This window comes from Peromyscus eremicus, chromosome 8b, assembly GCF_949786415.1.
Source record: "Peromyscus eremicus chromosome 8b, PerEre_H2_v1, whole genome shotgun sequence".
NCBI lineage: Eukaryota > Metazoa > Chordata > Mammalia > Rodentia > Cricetidae > Peromyscus > Peromyscus eremicus.
The window spans coordinates 57,458,235-57,475,118 of NC_081424.1; the positions used below are offsets into that span (position 1 = coordinate 57,458,235).

Below are 16,884 nucleotides of genomic sequence, written 5' to 3' on the forward strand. Positions count from 1 at the left end.
ATGACGTCCTACAGCCAAGGACTGTCCCGCCCTGGGCTGCACAGAGAAACCACTGCCTAGTGACAGACAGTGCATCACATAGGTGATCACACCGTGTTTTCGGCCAATCCGATCACAATGCTCTTGAATCCAGCATGACCCAAGGATTCCATTAGCTGTGTTTTAATACCACTGCAACCCTTTGAGATTGCAGAGTGAGACTATTTTATCAAACACTAGGGCAAAAAGTAGACTACATGGTGCTCACAGGGGTCTCTCCTTGTCCATCCGAGAGGAGAGTTGCGTTGTAGATAATCTGCCATAAGGTAGGGGCTGTATATCTGCAGTTGTAATGGCCAACAAGTTTAGTGGCTTGCTACAGCATTAAAGACACAGCACGCAGACTCATTTATCATTGCCTCCATCCTCTGGGTGTGGTGTCAAGGCTGTTTCAGTCAGAGAGAATTAGTAGCAGGCTGTGCAGGGCTGGGAGGCAGGGCCATGCAGGGTCAACAAGCCTACCTGCATCCCCTTGCCCACCCGCCAACCTATCATTTTATTTCCATGCTCTCCATGTCCCTACTCATCTAGGCAGAGTTCAGAAGAAAGCAACTGGGTACACTAGACTCAAGGAATTTCAGGAGATAAAAATGTAGCTCAGGCAAATAAACATTCTTTATTCAAAACTCTCAAACGTCAGCTTGTTCCACTTATCAGTACTTCCGAAGAGCTCTAGTGTCCATTCTCGTGCAAATCCAATTTTGCTGTGGCAAATTAAATGGTCACATTTTAATTTTCCTCCCCAGATTCTCTCATTCTCTCTCTCTCTCTCTCTCTCTCTCTCTCTCTCTCTCTCTCTCTCTCTCTCTCTCTCTCTCCCCCCCCCTCTCTCTCCTCCTGTGTGTGTATGTGTGTATGTGTGTGTGTGTGCATGTGTGTCCTCAAAGCTGTGATTGGAGTTAGCAGAGCCCTGGACATTTGTGAGGACATTGCTAGGCAAGCCCTAGGGTTCTGCCTTGAGACGCTTGGTGAATGTCCATTGCCACATTTAACTCGCCAATGTGGAAGCTGATAAAAGTTGATCGCCAGAGCTCTGAAAGCTATTTCAAGGTTATTTTTAACTGAGGCACTTGTAAGGACTGGAGAGCATTAACTCTGTCCTGCTTACAGCAGTTAGCTCGGTTTAGCACAGCAGATTGCTTTGATTCATTCATTAAATATATAATTTTTTGCATTAATTGAGCTCATTTGATGAAAAATATTCCCACTCTATAAAATTTCTGGCTAATGGCTTGGAAATCTATTCAAATTCTGCACTCATAAATTCATTTCAGAACTTTCAAAGAGCTAGGTCCTTCAAGCAAGCAGAGATGCAGCCCACATACCCAAGCAAAGCCTAACCCACAGGAAGGCTGGGGCGGCACAACATGGATTTTTCATGTAAGCACAATCACTGAGTTTATCTATTTAATTTTTTTAAGTAGAACAAATTGTACATCACACCATACAAGTCTTTAGCTTTGGGCTTTGTGCCCCGGAGGCACAAAGGATTCACTCACACTGCACTGTTATACAGAATACGGGAGGCCTTGGGAGCTGAGTCCATTATTTAGATGGAAGTCTTTTCTTCATGTATTTATCTGTGCGTGCACATGTATATGGGAGCGTATGTATTCACACGAGTGTGGAAACTTGAGGATAACCACCCAGTTTCATTCCTCAGGTGCCTTCTGCCCCTTTGCTTTTCAGTCTTTTGAGGCGTTGCTCACTGGCCTGGGGCTTACAAGGCAGGCTCCTTAGACTGGCTGGTGAGCCCCAGGGATCCACCCACCTCTGTCTCCTTAGGACTGCAAGAGCATGCCACCACACCTGGCTCTTTCTGCATGAGTTCTGGGGTGGGAGTGGGGCAAACTCTGCTTCTCATGTTTGGAAGGGTGCAACTCTATGAACTAAGCCGTTTATCCAGCCCTAGATGAAAGTTCTAGGGACCATTACTTGTGAAATCAAATGATGGAGAACTCAGACTACTGGATTTGAGGATAACGTTTGTTTGAAATTCAATGTCTCTCTCTTCACTTTTGTGCCTCAGTCACAGAGAAGAAAACAAAACCACAAAACCAAGGAATGGCTTATATATGGCCTCATTCATATTTTGTAGAAAGGAAAGATGATGCTAACCCCTGCCATTCAGGCTTATCTAGACAGTGCCCAGCGCCAGTCCACAAGTAGTTATAATTATCGCAGAAGCTCTGCATCGTTCTTGAGTAGCCATCTATAAGTTCTTCCAAACAACAACAACAACAACAAAATCACTTATTTTAGTTTTCATCAAGCTGACTAGAAATGACCAGGTGGCTCTGGGAGAAGTTTAATCAAGCAAAACTTAAATATTAATTACAAGCTCCATATGAATCTAATGTTCTCTGCTTCCCAGAGCAAAGGCTGAGAACAACAAGGTCACTGGGGTAATCTGATTTCACTGTGGAAAAGGAGAGATTTTTCTTTCAGTGCTCGAAGTCAGCATCCTCCTCTGGTCAACGTTTACACAGAGCATGAGGGTCCCAGTGGGAGTCAGGAGGAACAGCGTCCTGAAGGAAGACCATAGCCTCCCATCTTTATGAAGACTGGAAACCCGGAACATTGATTCAGAAACCTCCCCAGCACCTGTGGCTTGAGTGTGGCCCTTTGTGTGTGTTCTGAGAGCTATGGACAGGTCGGTCATCTCCCTGGAAGGTTCCCACTTTCTAACTTCCCACCTGGTCCTTTAGGCCTGTCTCTTAGAGCAGCAATAATCTCTCCCATTTACACCGAAGGCCCTAAAAGTCCCTCATCTGCAGACCATACGAAGACACGTCAATCCTAATAAATGCTTATAAAGATGGGAAGATTACATGGGAAACATACCATGCAATCCCCTGCCCCATATTTACCATGGATCCATAGCACTGAGAAAAGTCCTTGAAACCAGCAGCCCTCCCTTATCTTGCCAGCCTGCTTGTGATGAAGTAAAGTGAGCATGACCATCCCTCTTACAGACGTGAGGATGAGATGTGCCAGTGCCCCCATGGGAGATGCTGTGCAAAATCCAGCGGCAGCAAGTCCTGTACCTGCTGACCCCCTCACCTGGGACCTCCCTGGGGTAATGTCACCTACCCTTTGCTGTACTGGGAAGGCAGTGTTCTTCAACCTTACAGCCAGCCTTCCTGTGGTGACAAGTGACACCTGGACCCTCCTGCAACTTTCCTGTTCTCCTTCTTACGTGTTGCAGAGTGCTGCTCTGTTCCTCCCTTTCGGGACCTCATTGTCACCTACGGCTCACCTCACTGCTCAGTCATCTCTCCTGTGCAGACACCACTTCTCTTTCCCTTGGAGGGAAGCGACAGTGGTACTCAGCTCACACAGCTGTTGTTTTAAAAGACCTACCGTGGGGAAGAGACACTGCGTTCTCGCTGTTCTTACTCCAGAGACAGCAGGTGGGGAGAAAGAAGCGACTGAGAGCCTCTAGACCTCTAGGCCGAAATGATGCCCCAATACTGCAGAGGAACTGTGGGTAACTGTCCAGGCAGCCAGCTGTCTCTGTCATTCTAGATTCTTGGAAGTTGCTTACAATGCATTTCCTGTTTACTTAGGTAATATTATATCCTTCTGAAGTCTTTGATGTAGTTGAAGACAAGATGGCTATAATTATAATTTTCCTTAGTTATGATAAAAGATAAGTTAGATATGAAACTTTAGACTCACAAATATAGGATAGATAAAATATTTTCTTTACCTTTGTCAAATACAAATAGACTAGATATTATAACTGTAATTCTTGCTTGATAACTGTTCTATTATATGTAATTTTACTGTGTTAAAGTTAAAACCTTCCTTTATGATTAGAAAGAAAAGGGGAAGTGCTGTGGGATATCTTTCTGTATGCTGTGAATATGTGCTGCTCTGATTGGTTGGTAAATAAAGCTGTTTGGCTTATGGCAAGGCAGCTTAGAGGCAGGCAGGAAATCCAGGAGAGAGACAGGAAGAGGAAAGGCAGAGGCGGAGGAGACGCCATCCCGCCATCCAGGGAGCAGCATGTAATGGCACACAAGTAAAGCCACAGAACATGTAGCGACATATAGATTAATAGAAATGGGCTGGGGGCTGGAGAGATGGCTCAGCAGTTAAGAGCACGGCTGCTTTTTCAGAGGTCCTCAGTTCAATTCCCAGCAACCACATGGTGGCTTACAACCATCTCTACGGGGATCTGATGCCCTCTTCTGGCGTAAATGCATGCAGGCAATTAGAGCACTCACCCATAAAATAAATAAATAAAAGATCTTAGAAAAACATATAACCAAAACAAAAAAAAAAAGAAAAAGAAAAAGAAAGAAAGAAAAAAAGAAAAGAAAAAGAAATGGGCTTAGTTTGTTTATAAGAGCTAGCTAGCAAGAAAATTGAGCCATAGGTCATGGCCATGCAATTAATAATTAATATAAGCCTCTGTATGTTTATTTGGGCTCTGAGCAGTTGTGGGACTGGGTGGGACACAGAAAAACTTCCAGCTACAGAGAGTAGAGTGAGGCAGAGAATTTGTAACTCTCCATACCTTTCTCAATATGTCTACTCATTGAATCCTGTTGTCCAAGTAAGAAAAGAGATCATTTCTCACCTCCCAAGCTTGAATTCTGCTCACTTACTTCAATGTCTACAGACTCTCTAGATATCTTTATCCCAGACAGGGATAAACTGGTGAATTCACCCATTTTTTTTCTCAGTATGACGTCTACAGGAAAACAGTCATTAATCAATGAAGACTCCAATTTGCCTTTTTTCTTGTCTTGACCAAATCATTTTCAACTGGACATGTAAAAAAGAAATGTGCGATATTAAGGACTAATAAGCCACAGGGACATTGAAATCATGGACTCGAATAACATTTGGTATTGTGTCAACAAATAATTTGATTTTGACAGTGTTCTTTTGCTTAACTAGAATTAATTTTCTAAACATTTGTTCCGTTCAAGTTTTCTCAGAACTTGACTTAAAAACTGAACTTGATGTTGGCGGTATTTGTGAATTACTTTGAAGAACTGTATGCTGTTGTGATCATAGGAGCCGTCTGTTGAATAATGGTCATTTCACAGTGCTTCTCCAAAATCCTGCTGGAATGTAAAGAGCAGTATTAGGATGAAAAGACAAAGGTCCATCCCTTTTTAAACACAGAGTAAGGTTGAAGAAAAGCAGCCTTCTCTGGAGTAAACAGCTGCAAAGTTACTGATAATTTTATTTTTAATTGAAAAAAAATTTTTTCATATAATATATTCTGATCGTGTTTTTCCCTTCTCCAGAACTCCTCTCAGATCCCCCCATGTCCCCAGTTACGGAGGCATTTTCCTAGACTGTGTTGCTTGGGCCTAGTGCCCTCTCCCACACACCAGAACTTCAAGAATTAAATCCTATGCTGCTGTCGGAGAATGACAGTTGTTTAGAAACATCTGTTCTCTAGGGGAGGAAGATTTAGGTATTGAACTGGCTGTGGGCCAAGACCCGTGGTAGTTTCGGTTCCACAAGTGACCAACGACTACTCAGCACACACTCAGCAGCAGCCTCCCGCTTTTGTCCCCAGCTTCGGAGTCAGGGAGATGAAGAGTGGGACACCCAGCTGGGCACCCAGGGTTTGCTTCAAAGCTTTTATCTTCAGAGGAAAGAGACCTTGTGAATTTCATTAATGTCAACAAGATCTGAGAAGATTGAAGGATTTAAGCCCTTGGGCATCTCCAGCATGCCAGCTGCTTTGGTTATTAAAAGTTTTTGGTTGCAAAACTATCACAGCTTTGATTCATACACCACAAACCAAGACTTTGGAAATATCCATTGCAGAGTCATCCTTCAGGGTACAGTCTCCAACGGGATGCTAAGTCTGTGGAAGAAGTGGTGCCTGGGTGTGGCCTCTGGCACAGAAACACTGAGAATTCCCAAAAGGGTGACACATAGCCATGATTAAAGGGGTAAAGATCAGTTCCTTCCAAGTGCCTACAATGCAAAAAAAAAAAAAAAAAAAAAAAAAAACAGTAATTTTTTAAAAAGTGAAAGGCAACATTTCTTGAAGGTTCTGAAAGCAGTTAACCTCAACCATTGCCCCAAAGCCAACTCCCCTTACTCATTGTGGGAAAGTGAATTTTGCCCCAGTTCCCTGGGCACTTCCTTGCTTCTGTATTCCTCACCTTCAGAGAAGGTCAGACCAGGACTCACAGTGATCTCCCCCATAATTATCCAAACTCCAGAGAAGGAGATCTTCTCATTCTAGAACAGAGAAAGCTATTCATATAAAGGAAACCAAACTGACATCAAATAAAGAGCGACTCCTGCCAAAAACAAATTTTGATACTTTAGTTATTGAAATGTTTTTAACAGATAAACATATTTGTGTGCATCTCTCTTTTCCTCCTTCATAATTGGAATTAAAAGAGAAAGGAACTCAGCTACACCTAGTCATTCCAGCACTCAGGAGGCTGAGGGAAGAGAATCGATAAGCCTCAGAGTTCAAAACCAGCCTTGGATTTGTCAGTGTGTGTGTGTGTGTGTGTGTGTGTGTGTGTGTGTGTGTGTGTGTGTGTGTCTTAGCCATTCTGACTGGGGTAAGATGAAATCTCAAAGTAGTTTTTATTTGCATTTCCATAACGGCAGAAATATTGCAGATTTTTACGAATACCTCACAACAATTTGTGTGCCATCTTTTGAGAACTCTGTTTAGTTCCATGTCCTGTTTTTTAATTGGGTTGTTTGTTTTCTTGATGTTTGCTTTGCTTAGTCCTTTTACTATTTTAGACACTATTCACATATAGATGTGTAGCTGGAAAGATGTATTCCCATTCTGCAGGCTGCCTCTTCATTCAATTAACGGTGTCATTTACTGTACAGCAGCTTTTGGCTCTCATGAGATCCCATTTGTCAGCTGTTGGTCTTAATACCTAAACTACCAGGGTTCTGTTTGGAAAGGCCTTTTCTTTGCCTGTAAGTTGAAGCACATCCTCTGTGTTCTCCTCTGTCAGATTCTAGGCATTGGGTCTTAGGCTAGGATCCCTGGTCCATTTGTAGTTGAGTTTTGTTCGGGGTGAGAGAGAAGAATCTACTTATGTTCTTCCACCTGCAGCCATCCGGTTTGAGCAGCACCATTTGCTGAGGATGCGTCTTTTGTCCAGGATGTAATGCTGGCTTCCTTGTCCAAATCAGGAGGATGTAGGTCTGTGGACTTACGTGTGGACCCTCAGTTCTAGTCCATTGGTTGTTGTGTCCATTCTCATGCCAGTCTCAGGCTGTTTTATTACTATAGTTCTGTAGTATGATTGAAATCTGGGGTTGTGATATCTCCAGCGCTGCTTTTATTGTTCAGGGTTGTTTAGGCTATCCTCGGTCTTTTGTGTTTTCATGTGACATTTAAGATGATTTCTTCAATTTCCGTGAAGACTCGTGTTGAGTTTTGATGGGGATTGAGTTGAATCTGGAGATTGCTTTAGATAGAACGGCCATTTTCACAATAGTAATCCTACCAATCCATGTACCTGGGAGATCTTTCCTCTTCTGGTAACTTTTCAACATTTTCAGTGTCTTAAAGTTTTCATTGTACTGCTTGGATTTGTTTGTTTGTTTGTTTGTTTGTTGTTGTTGTTATTTTTTGGTTTTGCTATTGTGAATGGCATTATTGCCCCAACTACAAATGCCGACAGGAATGTAGGACAGGGGAACACACATTCACTGCTAGTAGGAGTACAAACTGTGTATCACTGTGCAAGTTCCTCAAAAAGCTGGAAATAGATCTGTCACATGATCCAGCTGAACTACTCTTGAGTATATTTCCAACATTCTCTAAATCCTCGTAGAGAGCACTTGCTTACACCCGTTCACTGCTGCTCTAGTCACAAGAGCCAGGAAGTGGTAACAGCCCAGATGTCTATCAACAACTGAATGGATAATGAAAATACAGTACATGAGCACAATGGAACATTATTCAGATATTAAGAAAAATGACATTAAGAAATTCACAGGTAAGTGAATGGCACTGGAAACAGCTATTCTGACTGAAGTAACCCAGACTCAGAAAGACAAATATCACAATTCCTCTCATCTGTGGATGTTATCATGATCTTTAAATATGTGTGTTTCATATCTAACACATAACATAGTCCATATGGAATACCCATCGAGGTCAGGAAACTAGTAAGGGGACATGGGAAAGGGGGTTCTCAAGGGAGGGGAGATAGATTGTGCTGGTATAAAGGGAGGGTGAGATAACGGGTCAGGGAGGGTTAAATGAGGTGGGAGGGCAGGTAACAGAGATCTTAGGCCCTAAGACCTTACTTACGTCATAAAACAGAGAAACTATGCTGATACTCACCAGGATGCTTCGCCTCTGTTGGCTAGTTTTTCCATAGTGCTGAGAGGTGCTGTACATGCTCCTGGAGGAGAAAGTCTGTATCAGCCTTATCCGTCTGTGAGTCCTGCAAGCTATAGTAATGACTGGTCTGGGAAGACATGCCCACTGGTGCAATGGTGGTGCAAATGTCATGGGATTAATTAATCAATCAATCAATTAATTAATTAATCCACTTTCTGATTGGATTTAAGGCCCACTTCATACAATGGATAAGGAGAAACTCCCAGAGTAAAGCTGGGAGGTAGACAGGAAGTCCTATCCCTAACTGAGGAGTCTGCACATGCAAGTGTGTGCATGTGTGAGTGTGTGTGTGTGTGTGAGTGTGAGTATGTGTGTGACTATGTGAGTGTGTGTGTGAGTATGTGTGTGACTATGTGAGTGTGTGTGTATGTGTGTGACTATGTGAGTGTGTGTGTATGTGTGTGAGTGTGTGTGTGTGTGTGTGTGTTTTAAAGAGGACACAAAATAGGGTAGGTAGGGAAGGGCTGGACCTGAGAGGAGCTGGAAGGGGAGGGATAAATATGATCAAAGTCCACTGAATGAAATTCTCAAAGAATTAATAAAATAAATAATAAACAATATCCTAGGCAACATAATGAGATCCCATCTCAAAAGAAAGGAAAAATGGCTCAAAACCCACCTTTTCTAAATTCATAAACATTACATTATCTTATTATTATTAGAATGGCATTTTTAATATTGGGAGTTATCATTTAAATAAACTTCTTTTTAAAAACTTGGGTTTTACTTGACTAAACTCGATACCCCCTTAAGTAGCAGTTATCACAAACAGGAAATTGCCATTCTGGCCTTCTCAATCTTCCAATGCTGAACCCGGCAAGCCCGGAGCAAAGTACCACTTAGAACCTGCATAGAACAGAAACTCTACAGTGGTTCGGTGTCCAAAAGAAACATCTCTGATAGTGACATTTGCTACAAAGTCTGCCCGGCTTACCTGCAGAGGCCTGCACCTGGGCCCTGGGCATTCTTCATCTCCTGATGACGTCACCTCAAGCCACTAAAGGAGGAGGGCAGCTCCTTTAACTGTGGCTGGTGCCACAAGAAACAAACAAACAAACAAAGAAGTGAAATCACAAGTCTTTGTCTTCTTCTTTTATTGGATTTCACTATTGCCTAGACTGGCCTTGAACTCATAATCCTGCTGCCTCCCCCTCTATTTCTTGAGCGCTGGAATTACAGGTGCATGCCACCACATCCAGACAGGTCACAGGGACTTTTGAGTTGGTTGAGAACCGGACGAATGCCTTTTCTGATCCAGAATCAGTTGCATTTGTTCTGCTGGTGCGTTTTAAATTCCGCTTCGCATCACTTCAGCAAGTTCACCCAGCCACAGCAGACGGGAGTCCTTGCTGGACGCCGAGTATGCCACCCGGGGCCTCGGTGTTCGAGGGCACTCTGGCAGTTTGCTTCGTGTTGCTGAACACGCCCTCACTGGGGAAAGCTTCGATCTGGATTTGGCCTGGAGTCACGTTCAAGCACGCTGTATTTCGGAGCTCGCTTTGCCATTCAGCCTCTGCTGTGCGAGAGCCAGTTTACCTCTGTGACTGGCACTGCCCAGGGCGAAGGCCAGCTCAGTTCTGCGTACTTACTCCTCTCTTTATCCCTGGCATACTTCTGATTTCTTCAGTTACTTAAAGGGCTACCCGGTGCTTGGAAGGCAACACCAATCTCCTTCGTTATTAGGCTTGAGTTATATAAATCCAGAAATTTCTACAAGTTAGCAAGTTGGGCAAGGAGAGATTGGGAACAAGAGTCTAGGTATCATCGCCATCTGCCCTCATCCAGAATTTTGTTCTTGTTTCCTTTTAGCATTTTTATTATGTTTACTTTTATTTTCAATTTTAGTTTTTTTGGCGTGGGAAGGTAAATGTGTGCCATGGAGGTCAGGGGACAGCTTGTGGAGGTCAGTTCTCTCTTTGCATCCTGCAGATCCCAGGAACTGAACTCAGGTCATCAGGGGATTGGTGGCCAGTGTCCTTACTAAGTGAGCCTTCTCGTCACCCCTGCGCCCCTCACCTTCTTCTCCCGACCCTCACAGGAGTGTGAGGCATCGCCTGACTGGCCACTGCAGGCCCAAAGGGGGAGGTGGGCAGGCAATGCCTTTGTCGTCCTCTCTGGTGACACTGCTCCCAGCCGGGCCATCTTGTCCCCTCCTGAGGGCCACACTGCTGCAGCCTCAGGCCATGACGTGTCAGAGTTAACGAAGGTGAAGGGAGCTCCTTCCCTAGGGTGGGGCTGTTCATTACCTTAGTCGTGCCAGAAAGAGCCAACAGAGTTCGTGCCTTTGGTGTGTTGGTGAAGGACCTGGAGCAAGCCTCTATTTGATTCCTGTATGTTTGTACTGACCTAAAGAAGGCTTTTATTTCCGAGTAACGGGGGCTGTGACTGTTCATGAGACTCTTTCCATTCACCATTACAGAGTATTTCCAAAAACAACATGCAAAGCAGAAAAACCCAAATCTGAATGGAACTCTCTCTGAGCCAGGGAGCCATCCACACATCCTATGGCTTTTCCCTTGGGCACCCAGTGAAAACAAGCGGGGCAGAGTTTTCTCAGAGCACACATCCAGTGGACGGCAAAAGGACACCAACCAGAAGACAGTGAGGTTGGGGTTCATGAGTGGCGTGTGTTCCCATGGATGCTGGTTCATCTGTCCTGCACAAAGAGCAGCCCTAGGAGAGTTCCTCACCCACCTGGTGAGCTCCCCCCACCCCACACACACCCCAACCCTGGGGCAAGGGCCCCGATGTCTTCTCGTGTCCCTTCGTCCTGCCAGGCCCCGCAGAGCTTTCCCTGTGCACAAAGAACACCCTGTAACAGTAGCTGCCGTCGCCGCCAAGGCCAAGGGTGGGCTCAGGCCCAAAGAGCAAGGCTTCAAAGGAGATCCCAAACCTGGCTTCAGAAGAACGTGCTCGCTCCAGCAAAGCTGGCCTTCCTTCCTGCCTTGAACGTCTTGCCTCTGATTGTGCTCCTTTGTGTGTGTGTAATAGTGGCAACTAAATAAAGCAAAAGAATGAGCCTCCTACCGTCTAGAAGTTGAAATCACACTGGAGGTATTTTATCAAAATTCTGCGTGATCCCCATCTGCTGCTGGCCAGCGTCCACCAAGTAGCAGATATCTGTGTGAAATGTAAATGTGTCTTACGTAACTGCCCTTTGTCGTGGCCCTCCATGAAGGGTTGGCCGCTCCTCAGGCACGAACTGAGTTCTTTCACCAGGAAGATGCCATCCGTGAGCACATGGGAAGTACACACCTGTCTTGTTCTGATCTGAAGAAGAACAAGAGGTAGAATCCGGGGCAAGATCATTTCAAAGGGATTAGTGAGGAGAGGGCTTTTGAATGCCTTTAATCCTGAAGCAGATTGCTCAGATAACCAGAGAAGAGTCAACATTCAAAGTGCTAAATGCAGTTCAAATAACTTGGAACTGGGAACTACCTCGAGGAGGTCGTCGCCTGCCTCCTGCATGCCAGCATCTCTAAGAACATTCCCCATCCCTTGTTCAACTATTTGCATGTCATTCTCACGGGGCACGAAGTCTGGCTTATGCCCTCCATATGTGCCCTACCTGTTTAGCTCTAAATGAAAGTTATCTTTTCTATCACCAGTGTCCCTTCCAAGCCATCTGAACATAGACTCCCCACTTCCTACACTGAAACTCCATCTTCCTAACCAGAACTGACAGTTGTAAATAACCACCTGGTGGATGTTGTTGTTGTTGTTATTGTTGTTTTAAGTGCCCTATCTTCACAAACTTATTTTCCAGTGGCATTGTCTGCATTTAAAGCAGGGAGCTCAAAGGAGTCACCTCCATTCCTGCTTCTCAAGACATTGAGAACAGTGCAGTTTCAAAATGGAGATCACATCAGCACCTGCCCGTCAACATGGCATGACATTAGCCTGCCCTGTCGTCATTACAGCATGCAAAACAAGTCGCAGGCTCTTGATTTTTGTTTTGCCTTTTGGTCTTCCTCTGCCCCCATGATACACATTCTGCAACCACAAAACAGTGCAACTCCAACTGGCCTCTGAACAAACAACTTCTATTCTGCTCTGTCCTTTTATCATTGGGGTTGCTACACAGTGCGAAACAGAAAGAAGCCACTGAGCTACTCCTACAGCTAAATACTTTTTAGAAAGTAAGAACATAGAATAAAGTGTTGCTTGTCGCTGCTGCGTTCTGAAAGGGAGTGAAAAACAGGGTGTGTTGAGTTCCCATTGTGCACAGACTTCCCAAACTCCCTCAGCTCCGTCGGGAAAATGTGCCTGTCCTGTGACCCATTCAGTCCTTGACCTTTTGGGCACAACAAAAGGCGCTATTTACCAGTGGTTAATACATGGATCTTTGTCTAGCAGGAGCTGTATCAAGGCTGTCACAGCCATGCATCACCAACTTTATTTTCCAGGTGTCTCTGGGGCAGAGGGTGCTGCAGGTTCGACTGTCCGGCAAATAGAGCCTGCCAAGTTCTCCCTAACTATGTGAGAGACCACGAGCTGATACTGATGAGGAATGTCATTTCGGAGGAAGAAGGACACAGAGAATGGCCGGAGGCACCCTGGGGCATTCTTTCCACTCAAGATGGATGTCTAGGACATTGACTTCATTCCTAAGGATACACTTGCTCTTAGCCGTCAGCCTTACCATACAGCATCCCCTCTCCTGTAGCGTGGCCTGACTCTTTTATGACCTTGTTTCCTGGTCCCCTTCTGACTTTGTTTAGGACCATTTTTTTTCCACACACCTCCATCAAACAGCAGCCACACCCACCTCTGTCAACCCACACATCTCCGTTCACTACTTCTCTTCCAGTTCAACTCAGGGACCCTCTCCTCTGGGCAACCCCTCACGTTCTCCATGCGGCGGCCATTCCTAACTGTGCCCTCTCTTCTCAGGATGCACCATGTCAGTCTTTACTGATGATGATGATAATGGTAAAGCCTGATATTATTTATGCTTTCTTCAAAATTATGACGAGAGAGTCTTTACAATGCTTCTCTCTTGATGATAAATATTCTCTCCACACCGTAAATACTATTTGGAACAATGTTCATGAATGTGTTCCATATGTTTGACATTTTGAATAACCAACCACTTTATGAGTCAGACTTTAAATGGACTTAAATCTAGTTCACAATGTGATGCAAAGGGGTCCACCATGGGGGGAAAAATCACCTAATTACATTCAGTTTTATAAACCGTTGTAAGTTTACTTTATGGAATAAATTAATATGTGTCACAGTTGGAAGACTGTTTTTGCAGATTTGGTGTATTTCTACCTGCCTTCACTCCTGCCAACCAAACCGATCAGAATGGCAATCTGTTTTTTCTGTATCAGCTAAGACAGTGGTGTTCTTCTAGAAGTTTCTGGGGGACATTAAGTGAAAGAAGTGTCAGTCTGTGTTGTGTGGGACTGTCATTGTTATCTTTGCTCTGGTCTGAACCATTACCCAATCTTTTTGATTTGTCCCAGCATGACTGGGGATAAGAAGTGGGAAGCATCACCGTAACCTCCGCTGCTCTTCCATTCCAGCGGGGTAAACGTTTGAAGCCTGTGTTTGCAGTGTGGATGAATAAGCCCTTCCTCTGTGAGGTGCAGGTTTTCAGGCTGGCTCCTGCTCCCTCACCCGTGGCATCCGCTGGCCTGAGCTCACATCTGCACCCCTCTGGCTCCTAGAAGCCCAGCTTGTTGCCCTTTCCTGTGTCACCAGGCAATGTGAGCTTCTTCTCCAGAGGCAATAACGTCTCCCTTCTAGGGACAGTGACACTAAAGCCCTTGGAAATCTGTGGATGCAGCAGAAAGTGTGTAATCACTGTGTAGACGTGTCAGAGTCTGGAGGGTGCACAGGGGGTGTCCTTCTGACAGAACTGTGGTTCTCCAGACATCTCACAGTCTAGGCTATCAGGAACCTTTCACCCGAGTGTCTGTAGCCTGAGCTTACTGAGTGGAAGGTCTGAGGTGCAGGTTCAAGGCCTGCCAAGGACATCTAGACTCGCTTCCTTCCTGATACCAGTAAGACAGTCACAGTGGCTAGCTGCAGGCTGGGAGAGGCTGGGCGGCAGTCAGGCCTCCCTGGACTCGCAGGCTACGGCACCGGCAGCAGCACTAACCCCTGGTATGCCAGGACCCTAAGATCGGTCATCAGATATCATGTCATTCCGGAGCACATAAACAGCAAAGTGCTGGGAGTAATTGCAAGACTCTGGGGTCCCCAATCCTCAAGAGCGAGACTTCACCATGTGCACAAAGCAGCAGAGACACAGGGCACAGCTCTAAGCTGAGCCTTCTTTCTCCTGCCCATTGTGAGCCATGTGAGGCCGCCTGCCTGGTCTGACCGTAGACAGTTCCCTCTGCTTGCACTGGACAAAACCAAGACCCAAGGGAACACTCTGTGATCAGTGGACAAAGAGATCTTCTGACTGGAAAGGGGGCTCATCACATGATCCTCTCACTTTGTTTCTTTATTTTAGATTAATTTTCACCAGCTCTGCCCTGGGATTTGGTGTTTTTTCTTGTTTGTTTGATGGGTGGGTTGGTTGGTTGGCTTTTTAAAAGAAGGGATCTTATTATGTAGCCCAGGTTAGTCTCAAACTCATGGTGATCCTCCTGCCTCAGCTTGGTGATGCTAGTATCTCAGGCATGGCATCACCATCATATGAGGTTTGGTACTCTTGTGGCGTTTCCACCAGCCTCAAGTTTCAGCAAGATAACGTGAAGGCGTCACCTGCCAGTGTCTCCTAACAGGCCCTCGGGAAATGCCTGGCCTGCGGGGTGGGACGCTCGGGCCACTGCCTGGAAATAACCGCCTCTTTGTTTATTTGCCTGAACCAGTGAACTCCGGAGACGGCATTGACTACAGCCAGCAGAAGAGGGAGAACATTGGCGACCTGATCCAGGAGACGCTGGAAGCCTTCGAGCGCTACGGCGGAGAGGACGCCTTCATCAACATCAAGTACATGGTACCCACCTACGAGTCATGCTTGCTGAACTGACAGGGCAGCCGCAGGAGGGGCCTCCCCTGGTGCCACAGCCATCCGTCCCCGCTGCTCCTAGCATCTCATTACTTGTGACTTCTACAGCTCTTTCTCTACAGCTGCAAGCCTAGTGGCTTCTGGGCCATCAGACTGTTAGCCCCATTGAGAGCAAGGCTTTCTGATACATAAATAGTGCCTGTTTCTTCGATTACAATAGTGTACTGTGCTTATTTTTTCCACGAGGAGAATTGCTTCTTTATCCAGCTCAGATGGAGGCAGGAGTCCGAGTTAAACCTTCAGCTGCATAGACAATAAAACTATAATTTTCATATGCGATTCAGCAATGGCTGTGCTGGGTCTGCCTGCCCTGAGGGTGATATGGGGGCTGTAAGGAAGAGTTTGTGCTGACTGCTTAATAGGTGTTTGTCAAGGAAGAGAAGCATCACTCCAGCGGTGCCTCTCCAGCAGCTGTGTGGAATAATGTGCTTTGACATTCAATAAAACTGTTGAATCTATATTCCAATTATAACAGGAAATGTTCGCAGCCTGTTATAACCTCAGCTATAACTGTAATTAATGTTTCTGGCCAACCAGTGGTCTGGGCTTCAGAGCCTTTGCAGTTCGTATTTGGGTGCAGGTGAGATGTCTGGGGGAGGGTCTGGAGTCAAGAGTTAGGTGAGAAATGTTAAGTTTGCATCACAGTTCTAAGGAGAGAGCTGGCTGGCATCCTTGCCCCACAACTGCGAGGCTGGCATTATACATCTCATGGCATCCCAAGGCTAAGTGTGCTGTTGACAAAATGTTGCCCAGCAGTTTGTTCAGGGCTTTTCATCACTCCTGAACATGGCAGCGTGCCTCTTAATGACCTTTGGAAAGGATCGATGTCGCCCCTAGCAATTCTTCCCTGACCCCCGCTTCCTCCCAGTTGTTCTGTTCTCACAGTTCCACTCAATGGGCCTGATGGCAGGATTCGGGAATTTTATTGAGTACAGAAAAGACAAAGGACGTGTACTTTCTCATTCAGCAGAGAAAGAAAAATTGCAAAGCAAAGACAAACCCCAAGGCAGTCGGCCTTGGACCATGACTGCTCAGACATGCCAGGCAGGAAGCTCGGGGCATTTGAAACCCAGCCCAGAAAACTTCATAAAGCAGGAGCCAGTGCTGCACACCTGAGAAACGGCTTAACCTCCCAGAAACGCCTCGCCTCAAGGATCTCACTTCCGAAGCAAAGTGCAATTCCTGCATAAAAGTGAGGAAAGACCGTGTGTTCCTCCTCTCCCTGCTCTCTGGCCCCATCATCAGCACTAATTATTTAAGGCTTCCTGTTTCCAAAAGCAAAGGCCCAGTTCTTCAAGTGAATTCATTATTCATTCCCTCGGACCAGCCAGGGACGTGGAGTCTAGCATTGGGGGTACTACCACCTGCTTCCGGGAGCTTGCTGAGTGTAGAGACTCACGTCCAGGTGAGGAGGACAAGAGTGCTTCTAGGGATAGCTTTC

At 45.6% G+C, this 16,884-nt stretch overlaps 1 protein-coding gene across 1 annotated transcript in view; it reads left to right on the plus strand.

The window, feature by feature from the left end:
* Positions 1 to 15,600, plus strand: part of Pacrg (parkin coregulated) — a 467,338-nt gene extending 451,738 nt beyond the window's left edge. The window contains exon 5 of the mRNA XM_059272848.1: positions 15,244 to 15,600. Within this exon, the coding sequence (XP_059128831.1) occupies positions 15,244 to 15,404 (161 nt within the window). The 3' untranslated portion in view covers positions 15,405 to 15,600. The remainder of the gene's footprint in view (positions 1 to 15,243) is intronic.
* The last annotated feature ends 1,284 nt before the right edge of the window (positions 15,601 to 16,884 follow it).